This window comes from Alosa pseudoharengus, unplaced genomic scaffold, assembly GCF_046254945.1.
Source record: "Alosa pseudoharengus isolate Yale_2024_CS ecotype anadromous, Long Island Sound unplaced genomic scaffold, YU_APseudo_1.1 YU_APseudo_1.1_scf_12, whole genome shotgun sequence".
Classification (NCBI taxonomy): Eukaryota; Metazoa; Chordata; class Actinopteri; order Clupeiformes; family Clupeidae; genus Alosa; species Alosa pseudoharengus.
In genome coordinates, this window is record NW_027468587.1 from 35016361 (window position 1) to 35027887 (window position 11527).

Consider the following 11527-nt stretch of genomic DNA (forward strand, 5'->3'; position numbering starts at 1 on the left):
CACATGCTTAACTGTAGGTCATTACTCTGCCTTCATTTCCCACGTGTGTGACAAATGAATTGAAGTTCCTGAGTCCCGGGCAGGCTGACCCACTGGTTCCCCCTGCTGGACTCTACTGCCCCTGAGAGGCCACACTCCCTCTGACCCCCTGGGCCATGTCCCGGAGCCCAGTTCTGGTAGCACACACTGTCAGAGCCCGTCCAAAGCCAGAAGGAGAACTTGCAGGTGTAGCGCAGACCCAGCCAGACATGGGGGGTGGACGCATTGACCACTTTCTCTGCCACCGCCTGCTGTGTGTGCTCATCAGTGACTGAGACCAGGCCAAGATGATGTGTCTTGCAGTAAGTCATGGCCTCGATCCAGCTCATATTCTCCCGTATGAGAATCAGCGTATCTGAGGAAAAAGTAATTACTCTGAGTCTGAGAAAAGTGTAAGCTATAAATCCAAGACTAAACATTTCAACATAAATTTTGATACAGACTTAATCAATGAATCACTCATTTCATCTGCTGGGTGTCTGGTTGGTCTGTTCAAGAAGACTTTTCAGTGCACTGTCATCTCCAAGGGCTAGATGTTCTCATGCTTTTGCACCCCACTTCAGGCGTATTTGTTTTGCAACGTGTGCATAAAAAAATGGCGAGGTATGTACAAACAGGCTAACCTGACTCTCGCCAGATGAATTTCGTTCCGCCTACACAGTAAAATTCCAAGAGTTAAAATGACAGAGTAGACTGTTATTGACTCTAATAGAGTTACATTTACTACAGTTGGAGTAAAATGTACTCTAGCATATTAGTTAAAAAACAGAGTTAAAATCACAAGAGTTAATCATCCACCCCATTTTCTCATTTGGACGCCATTTTAGAAATTTTTTTGGGAGATGTCTGCCTAATTATTATTTGGATATTATTCATAAAAAATCGTGTTTTTCTTCTGGTTAATTCCAAAGTCATTCGGTAGCTTTAAGATTTTTTTCTGGACTAGGCTACTAAAAAATTACTTGCAAGTTTGTAGGCTAGCATGTGCTACAGTAAAATAGGCAAATACTGCTAAGCTATCACCCATAAACCAGGCTATAAACGGAGTCTCTGTTATCAAGCCTATTGCTGTTCACAAAGAATAGTCAAAGCGAACAAACATTATAATAATAATAATTATTATTATTGTATGTTTGTTACATGCAATTGTGTAAGGGCTCAGACAAATTACTAACTGGCGAAACGTGCCCTCTGGTATCTCACGTCAGAGACGAACGTTAGTAGCTTATCACCCACTTCCTTCCATTTGAGACTGCAGCGACGCGACGGAGCCTGATTAGAAGAATCTCTCTGTTGCAGTTGAAGGTGAGTAGATGTTCATCTAAAATACACTTACTAGAGATTTATTTCACATGTTCCGTAGTATGCCGCGAAAATGATAAATGATAAGTGGTGACGCGAAAGAGGAGTGTAAACTGAACGTAAATGTATGGTCAAGATATCGTTCTGAAATGTGTTGACCTTCAGGGGCTAACGTTAACGTTAAGTTAACTGCTAACGAAGGTTGAAAGTTAACATGAACGTTAACGTTACCTCTGTGTAACATGAGGTACATGTCAATTCGTGCTCCTGTATTGTACAATGCTATACGTTTTTTTATCATGTTAATATTTACTCAACCAAATATGATACCAGTATAATCGTCTTTAATGGTTAACATTGACTTGGTTAGCCTATCAGCCAACGTAGCTCTCATTGGCAGCTTAGCATAATGCAAATCAGATATCAAATAAAGGCTATGGTTAGCTTAATGAGGTAACAGTTACTGTTGTTAGCTACTTAACATTAACAGTCATTAATAGGGCAAATTAGCTTAAAGGTCATGCTCTACTAAAAAGCTTGTTTCACGTAAAGCAGGCATCCATAAGCATGAATTTGGCCTTCACAAGTTGGTTATTTCAAAACTAGCTGCATTAATTTACTATCAAGGACATGTGTTGATTGCTGAATGTGCATCATTGATAGCATAGAAGACACGTGTTCAGTGCAAAGTGCCAACAGGTGCACGTGCCACATTTACTAGTTTAGTCAGTGTCACTGAGAGTTGTTACCTGGTTTGTTTTAAGAAAGTGTTTTAAAAGTAGTGTTGATTTTGTCTGAATGTTTGATTTTATGTTTTTTCAGGATGTTGGTGAAAGTTAAATACCAGGCAGACCAGATACATTTAAAATGGTGGAAACTGATGCCACTCTAGAGGATTTCTTTAACCAAGGTACTGATTTATTCAATTGTTGCATTGTTTAAGTCTATTGTCAGGTTTTTTTTGTAATGTTCTGTTAATTTTTATTTTAGTGTTCATGAAATTTGATATTGAAGCCAAACACCAAGCTGGGCTAAAATGTATGATGAGTTTGGTACAGAAGATTGACAACTATGTGTCTGAAGATGTGGTGAAGGATCCAAATTGTGGTGTATTAAAGCTGAAGCCTGCAGAAGATGATGGTGAGTTGTATTATGGAATGTAGTTAAAACTTGGTACAAGTTTTGTGAATATATCAACAGCGGTTGCAACACATTGTTTTGATGGAATGCCACTCTGTGGGGTTTGTGGATGTTGATTATGTCCGTCTTTGAGCCTATTTAGTGTTTAAAAATCTCAGTCATCAAAGACTACATGACATACAGCCGTCACAGGTACTGGACATGACTATATTACTGATTTATTCTGTCCTCTGCTTTGTAGTAGATGCATTATGTGATTCAGATGACACCACTGCCTTGTCTCCAAATAAGCCCAAGGGAGATGATGGGGTAGAGCAAGTAAGTGGCATTTTTTCCCTAGTTAAATATTGGTAAAATCTTTATGCTGCCCATTAACACAAAGGTAACCTAAACTGAAACCCACACTGAGGTATTTTTTTTTTCTTCAAAAAAATTCCACACATCAGATCTGTGCAAAATGATCTTTTTATTCTAGATTTCGGTCATAGACCCTCTTCAGGAATCCTGAAAAAGGCCTATGACCAAAAGCTATATAAAAAGATAATTTTGCACAGATGCGAGTGTGTGGATTTGTCATGCTGTGCTTGACTTTTGACTTTAAATCCCAGTATCTCAACCACCAGATGAACAGTATTTTTTTCTATGACAGAGTCAGAATCGACTCTATTAGAGTCGAAAACAACTCTGTCAATTTTACTGTGTAGCTCCACTCATCCATCTGGGATTAATTCATTGAAGTGTTGCTTCAGAAGGCTAGGCCTAATCAAAAAATGCTTGCATATGATTGGATAAGCCACTTGTCCGTCATCTATTGATGTTCTACTTCAACCACTCACATCGAAGCCAACCCGTGATGCTGATAACAGTCTCACCTAGCGTTCATGGGCTTCGGAAGAACCTTTTTCCGAGTGAAAACATCATCATTCCGCGTCATTCACGTCACTTAATGTGTGAGTCAGAGGTCGGAAACTGGGGCTAGATTTTGCTAACAGAGTTGCCCAGTTAGGGGCTCGTCATCACTTTTGTTGTCGCGTTGTAGTTCGTTTGTAGTCCATGTGGCCTTTCATGTCCAACAGTTTTAATGTGAACTTGGGAATTTGCTGTTTTTGTCACTTGAAAGCTGCATATCTTTCTTTCACGAGCATCTTACACTATATTTTAAGCAAATACAGTTGTTTGTTTAGGATTAGTGAGTGTATGTTTTAACCTTTGTTGTGGCATCCGTGTTTGTCACACATTCTGATGGCAAAGCACATGAACACTTGCTGTCGGAAAAACAAAGTAGCCATGGGGGCGGTCCTTGTCATTCCGAGGTGCCCTGAATGCATTCAGAGCAGTGTCTTAGATTTTAGTTTTACATTGCAAGTAACGCTTAACATGACCAATAGGGCTACAAATTGTGGTTAACTAGTGTCGATAGCATATTGCGAGTAGTTGTGAACCATAGGAACTTTAATCATAGTCTATAGCCAAATTGAAATAAATGCGAATTTATGATAAGTCAGTTCGACTGGCGACCCACAGTGTGATAAGCAGGTTCCCCCGAGCAGTCTGCATTGCTACACTGAGGGCTTATCTGTCTGCTGATGTTTTGCTCAAAGGTCCAGGCGGTCCACATATCCTTCATGCCATTTCAGCTGAAAACACTTTTCATTTGTTAGCCTACTTAATAAACGTATCTTTATTAGTGTCAACATTACAGTATTTAGGCTATGTTAATCTCAAGCCACTCTAAGAAATGGCCGTAGGCCTACAGCACAGCAAAATCTATTCAATTTGCAGTCCGAGGGATATTGTCCATAAAACGTTGTTAAACTTAGCCTATAGGCTAGGATAGGCTACATAACATATTTGGAGATGATTTGAAGTGGGCTCATATGCTTCCATAACGTATTGATGTAAGAAAGAGAAAATGTGAAGGCCAGCCTATATGGCATTTATCATATCTGGCAGATAATTGAAACAAACAAAACATCAGCAGACAAAGAAGCCCTCAGTGTAGCAATGCAGACTGCTCGGGGGAACCTGCTTATCCAACTGTGGGTCTCCAGTCGAACTGACAGGCTTAGGCTATCATAAATTCGCATTTATTTGAATTTGGCTATAGGCTACGATTAAAGTTCCTATGGTTCACAACTACTCGCAATATACTACAGACACTAGTTAACCACAATTTGTAGCCCTATTGGTCATGTTAAGTGTTACTTGCAATGTGAGACTAAAATCTAAGACAGTAGAAAATTATGTTTTTTCTTTAGACAAACAGACAAAATGCACCAAAAACAAAACGTCCGGAGAGGTAGCTACACATTTGTTGTTGCATGATAAAGCAATGAACGTGCTGGTAGGCGTTTGACATGACGTTTGATGGATCCACCGGTTGGTAGGAAGGGAAGTTTTTGGCATTTTGGTAGGAAGGGAAGTTTTAGGGGGCGGAGAAAGGCGCTGTGCCAATGAACTGCCGGTTTGATACGTAAATACGACTTTAGCATAAGTGTCATAGCGTGCGGTTTCTGCGGGTTGGCCATGGCGCTGACAACACTACGTTCGCAAATGTACGTGCATCTGGCACCAAGAGTCACCATCATGTCCAGACATGCTGACTTGTCACTGCCAACCTTGGCTATTAGTCTGTTGGAGTTTACTATTTTTGATATGTGATTACTACTGCTATTTAGTAAAGTGTACCAAGTGAGACCAAGGTGATTTTGCGCTATAAATCAATGTATTGATTGTATTGATTGAATTGATGAATTTTGCTTTACTCAATGCATTTTGTGCTGGGACAGAAAATAATTATGCAATAATTATCACTTTAGATTTGACCATCAGTGATTTCAGTGACGGTTCCACAGCCCAGTGCATACTACTCTATACGCTAGTATCCATGATTACGCCTGCTTAAATACCTGTGAAAGTGTGAATCAAGCAATCATCAACACATTAAAATCAGTGTCAAAATAATTTACATTACCTTCAAACAAAGAGGAAATAAGTGTTTGTCCACTGCTGGTCTGTTCAGTTAGTTGGTGAGCTGTTGTTTGTTCTGTAACTTTCTCTTCAGAAGTCGTTGTTTGAATGGTATTGGAAGTGGCATTTATAGTCTGGGGAAGTATATGCTCTGTATTGTCAGTCTGAGTAAACTCAGGGTGGGAGGCAGCTGTAGTGGAATCTGCGTTGTGTGTAGTGTTTTTGACAGCCCCACTTGTGTATTGAGTGTGTGTGTAGTCTGTAGTTGTGGAGTCTGTTGAGCGTGTGATACCTGTAGATGTGACTGGTTCTGCGTTGTGTGTAGTGTTTGTGACAGCCCCACTTGTGTATTGAGTGTGTGTGGAGTCTGTAGTTGTGGAGTCTGTTGAGTGTGTAACTGTAGATATGACTGGTTCTGCGTTGTGTGTAGTGTTTGTGACAGCCCCACTTGTGTATTGAGTGTGTGTGTAGTCTGTAGTTGTGGAGTCTGTTGAGCGTGTGATACCTGTAGATGTGACTGGTTCTGCGTTGTGTGTAGTGTTTGTGACAGCCCCACTTGTGTATTGAGTGTGTGTGTAGTCTGTAGTTGTGGAGTCTGTTGAGCGTGTGATACCTGTAGATGTGACTGGTTCTGCGTTGTGTGTAGTGTTTGTGACAGCCCCACTTGTGTATTGAGTGTGTGTGGAGTCTGTAGTTGTGGAGTCTGTTGAGCGTGTGATACCTGTAGATGTGACTAGTTCTGCGTTGTGTGTAGTGTTTGTGACAGCCCCACTTGTGTATTGAGTGTGTGTGGAGTCTGTAGTTGTGGAGTCTGTTGAGTGTGTAACTGTAGATATGACTGGTTCTGCGTTGTGTGTAGTGTTTGTGACAGCCCCACTTGTGTATTGAGTGTGTGTGTAGTCTGTAGTTGTGGAGTCTGTTGAGCGTGTGATACCTGTAGATGTGACTGGTTCTGCGTTGTGTGAAGTGTTTGTGACAGTCCCACTTGTGTATTGAGTGTGTGTGGAGTCTGTAGTTGTGGAGTCTGTTGAGTGTGTAACTGTAGATATGACTGGTTCTGCGTTGTGTGTAGTGTTTGTGACAGCCCCACTTGTGTATTGAGTGTGTGTGTAGTCTGTAGTTGTGGAGTCTGTTGAGCGTGTGATACCTGTAGATGTGACTGGTTCTGCGTTGTGTGAAGTGTTTGTGACAGCCCCACTTGTGTATTGAGTGTGTGTGTAGTCTGTAGTTGTGGAGTCTGTTGAGTGTGTAACTGTAGATATGACTGGTTCTGCGTTGTGTGTAGTGTTTGTGACAGCCCCACTTGTGTATTGAGTGTGTGTGTAGTCTGTAGTTGTGGAGTCTGTTGAGCGTGTGATACCTGTAGATGTGATTGGTTCTGCGTTGTGTGAAGTGTTTGTGACAGCCCCACTTGTGTATTGAGTGTGTGTGGAGTCTGTAGTTGTGGAGTCTGTTGAGTGTGTAACTGTAGATATGACTGGTTCTGCGTTGTGTGTAGTGTTTGTGACAGCCCCACTTGTGTATTGAGTGTGTGTGTAGTCTGTAGTTGTGGATTCTGTTGAGCGTGTGATACCTGTAGATGTGACTGGTTCTGTGTTGTGTGTAGTGTTTGTGACAGCCCCACTTGTGTATTGAGTGTGTGTGGAGTCTGTAGTTGTGGAGTCTGTTGAGCGTGTGATACCTGTAGATGTGACTGGTTCTGCGTTGTGTGAAGTGTTTGTGACAGCCCCACTTGTGTATTGAGTGTGTGTGGAGTCTGTAGTTGTGGAGTCTGTTGAGTGTGTAACTGTAGATATGACTGGTTCTGCGTTGTGTGTAGTGTGTGTGACAGCCCCACTTGTGTATTGAGTGTGTGTGTAGTCTGTAGTTGTGGAGTCTGTTGAGTGTGTGATACCTGTAGATGTGACTGGTTCTGCGTTGTGTGTAGTGTTTGTGACAGCCCCACTTGTGTATTGAGTGTGTGTGGAGTCTGTTGAGTGTGTGATACCTGTAGATGTGACTGGTTCTGCATTGTGTGTAGTGTTTGTGACAGCCCCACTTGTGTATTTAGTGTATGTGTAGTCTGTAGTTGTGGAGTCTGTTGAGTGTGTGATACCTGTAGATGTGACTGGTTCTGCATTGTGTGTAGTGTTTGTGACAGCCCCACTTGTGTATTGAGTGTGTGTGGAGTCTGTAGTTGTGGAGTCTGTTGAGTGTGTAACTGTAGATATGACTGGTTCTGCGTTGTGTGTAGTGTTTGTGACAGCCCCACTTGTGTATTGAGTGGGTGTGTAGTCTGTAGTTGTGGAGTCTGTTGAGCGTGTGATACCTGTAGATGTGACTGGTTCTGCATTGTGTGTAGTGTTTGTGACAGCCCCACTTGTGTATTGAGTGTGTGTGGAGTCTGTAGTTGTGGAGTCTGTTGAGCGTGTGATACCTGTAGATGTGACTAGTTCTGCGTTGTGTGTAGTGTTTGTGACAGCCCCACTTGTGTATTGAGTGTGTGTGGAGTCTGTTGAGCGTGTGATACCTGTAGATGTGACTGGTTCTGCGTTGTGTGAAGTGTTTGTGACAGCCCCACTTGTGTATTGAGTGTGTGTGGAGTCTGTAGTTGTGGAGTCTGTTGAGCGTGTGATACCTGTAGATGTGACTGGTTCTGCGTTGTGTGTAGTGTTTGTGACAGCCCCACTTGTGTATTGAGTGTGTGTGGAGTCTGTAGTTGTGGAGTCTGTTGAGCGTGTGATACCTGTAGATGTGACTGGTTCTGCATTGTGTGTAGTGTTTGTGACAGCCCCACTTGTGTATTGAGTGTGTGTGGAGTCTGTTGAGCGTGTGATACCTGTAGATGTGACTGGTTCTGCGTTGTGTGAAGTGTTTGTGACAGCCCCACTTGTGTATTGAGTGTGTGTGTAGTCTGTAGTTGTGGAGTCTGTTGAGCGTGTGATACCTGTAGATGTGACTGGTTCGGTGTTGTGTGTAGTGTCTGTATTACTCAGAGTACTGGTTAGTTCTGTAGCTGTAGTTGTTATTGTGCTTGTGGAGGATGTGCTGCCTGAGATTGTGGCTACATGTGTGTGTGTGTTAGCTGTAGCTGCATTGTGGCTAGTGTGGTGTGTATGAGCAGGAGTTGTGCTTTGGTCAGCACTGCCAGTGGAGTAAGTGGCACCTATCAGGGGATCTGAAGTAACCGTTGGCGTAATTTCCTTATTCACATCTGCAGATAAATTTGAAATGTATGAAGGAAAATTATCAATGCTAATTATTATATGTACACGGATTCCAAAATTGTGGTAAAGAGAGAACTGGCAAACTCACCACTGTAGCAAAAAAAAGCCTGATTGACATCACATCTAATGTCATTCCACTGGTATATCTGTGTGTGATTATTAAATCTGGTAACAACACATTCCTGTATGTTTCCGAAATAGTTGGGTTGGTTTGGTTCCCAGAAGCGGAAGGAGTTGTTGGCTTGGTCCGACCACACCCAGGGGTCGCTGAAAAGGCCGATCCACACTTGACCTTTTGCCTCTGTTCTTATGGCCTCATTCTCTATTGCAGTCCTCACACTGACCAGGTCAGTGTGTTCCTCTCTGCAAATCCTCTGTGCCTCTCGCCAAGTCTGTTTCTCCTTGATCAAAACATACTTCATATTTCCCACTGCACTCACTACAAAATAAAGAAAGATTATGCGGTGAAATCACAATGTGTTCCAGAAATTAAGAGCAACCTTTTTAAGATAACTAGAAAATGTAATTCCGAGGAATTACCAGTGCATGAAAATGCAAAACATATATTAACATAAAATGCAAAACAAAGTTTTATTTTGAAACAGTTGTGGGCAGAGGAAACAGTTGGCGGTCGTCATAGTTGATAACAACTGACAGTTGGAATGGCTGAACAGTTAAATAGTTGAGTAGTTTAAATAGTTAAATTATTTAATAGTGAATTAGTGAGGACTTTTATTTTGAAACAGTTGTGGGCAGAGGAAACAGTTGGCGGGAGTCATAGTTGATGACAACTGACAGTTGCAATGGCTGAACAGTTTAAATAGTTGGATAGTTTAAATAGTTATATTATTTTATATAGTGAATTATTATTGTGAGGACTTTTATTTTGAAACAGTTGTGGGCAGAGGAAACAGTTGGCTGGAGTCATAGTTGATGACAACTGACAGTTGGAATGGCTGACAGTTAAATAGATGAGTAGTTTAAATAGTTAAATTATTTAATAGTGAATTATTGCAGTGAGGACTATTATTTTGAAACAGTTGTGGGCAGAGGAAACAGTTGAACAGGATCTGTAGTCTTAAGAGAGCCAGATTGTATGCTTAAAGCCTGAGACAGAGTAGATAGTTTAAAAGTTAATGTAGATATAGTGTAATGGATGATAGACAGAAAGTTGAATGGATGTTGATAGGCAGATTGTTTAATGGATCATGTTGATAGTTTAATGGGTGAATGAGTGAAGTGGTTTGAAGAAGATGGATAGAAAGTTGGATGGAATGTGCCTTATATCCTTGTAGAATGGAGGGAGACAGAGAGAGTTGGCCTAGTTGAGCAGAAAAACAGTTGATAGAGGTGCAATCAGTTTAATTGGCACTTTGAGGGGGCCTAGTTGAGCAGCTGGCAGTTGATACAGGTGCAAATCAGTTTAATTAGCCCTTTATGATGTCATGGTGCCAATGCAAAGTCTATGGGGAAAAATAAACTTGTTTTTTGTTAATATCTCAAAAAGTGTAAAGTTGAAAAATATTTAAAATAAAAAAAATATTTAACGGTTTAAGCTGAATTAGACACAGACATTTTGGTGAGGAGAAGAAGGAGAAGAAGAAGAAGAAGAAGACTTCGGATAACAGAACAGTGCATTTGCATGCACTGTAACAAAATTTCTATTTCTATAAAATTATAGAAATAGCAAAAGTTGGAAACACATGGGGCCCAATTTTAGCGGTCTAATCGCATAGTCTGAAGCACGATGTTAATGAACAGGGCATGTCTGAATTGCTTTACCTATTTTGAGAGAAAGTGAAATTTGTCAGGTGCATGGTTCAGTTGCTTGTTCTTATGTTTCTTAATTAATCATGGGTTTGTTTTGGGCGTAACATCCATTCCATTAATCCATCCATATTCATGCCCCCAGAGTGTAGCATTATAGCCAGGCTACGTTAGCTGTTGGCTGCAGCAACTTGAGCTAGGTAAAACCAATTGTTTTCGGCTTTTTTTTTCTTATCATAGTACTCTGTGACCTTGAGAAACGGAGATCTATGTGAAAAATCCCCAGATTTCTCCTTTAAGCTTGCTTTGCTAAAGCAAGTGTGTATGACAAGCACTCGCCTTGTATTTGAATTCGTAGGCAAGGACAAAACAAAGTCTTACACTTAGTTATTTACTTTTCTTGGTCAGTGGTGTTATCATTTTTAGTGCCATTAAAACAGAAATTTGTGATCATGCGTCTGACTACACTTTTTTTTTCCATTTACACGCCTGAATGAGACTTGTATCCCACCTGGCGCCATGATGTCCTAGGCGTAAGATAGGGCCCATTATCTCCAAAAAGTGTCATATTTAGTCGTCAAATAAGAATATTCATCAGAGTTTGTTTAAATTAACCCCGTCCTGTCAAGCGTTTGGAGCAGTATGAAATTTCAAACCCTTTTACCTCAAATCTGCAGCTAGGTTTCATGTTTCTGTTGGTGTCATGGCGAGCCAAGTATTTTTTGTGAAACTTTGCAGATCTGCAGTAGCACTCAACTAGATTGACCATGTGAAGTCTATACAAAGGTTTCCATGCAACATCATCACAATAAAATGTGTGCACATTTAGGGGCAGGAATCATCAGGAAGCAGCATAGAACAGCATAGAGCTGTTAAAAGATTACAAGGAATTTTGTGTTGTAAACCGCACCAACCAAAACAGCTATGGTTAGAGAATGTTCAGTTGAAGGAGTTGAAGGTTATGTTACGTTTATAGTGCAAATGAAAGACAAACCATGCCAAATCTGGGTTACAGCAGCCAACTATTAAATTAAGTTAAGTAAAGTTGAGTTAAGCACATCTAGTAATGTTGGTGAATAGGAAACCCATCGTCAACCAGGATA

The 11527-nt window shown here is 41.0% G+C and overlaps 1 protein-coding gene and 1 long non-coding RNA gene across 3 annotated transcripts; one reads left to right on the forward strand and one right to left on the reverse strand.

Annotated features, from left to right (window-relative positions):
- On the reverse strand, nt 1-9079 carry LOC143119686 (uncharacterized). Its single transcript, XM_076281305.1, has 3 exons — nt 8836-9079; nt 5456-8644; nt 1-394 (listed from the first exon to the last, which is right to left on the reverse strand). The coding sequence occupies exons 1-3, from the start codon at nt 9077-9079 to the stop codon at nt 33-35; spliced, it is 3795 nt and encodes a 1264-aa protein (XP_076137420.1). The 3' UTR covers nt 1-32.
- LOC143119524 (uncharacterized) lies at nt 700-2910 on the forward strand. Of its 2 annotated transcripts, XR_012986300.1 has the most exons (4): nt 700-1344; nt 2164-2251; nt 2332-2481; nt 2723-2910. It is a non-coding gene; the product is annotated as an uncharacterized LOC143119524 (long non-coding RNA). The 2 variants fall into 2 exon arrangements; XR_012986299.1 differs by having other exon boundaries at nt 700-2251; nt 2723-2901.
- Nucleotides 9080-11527: the final 2448 nt, after the last annotated feature.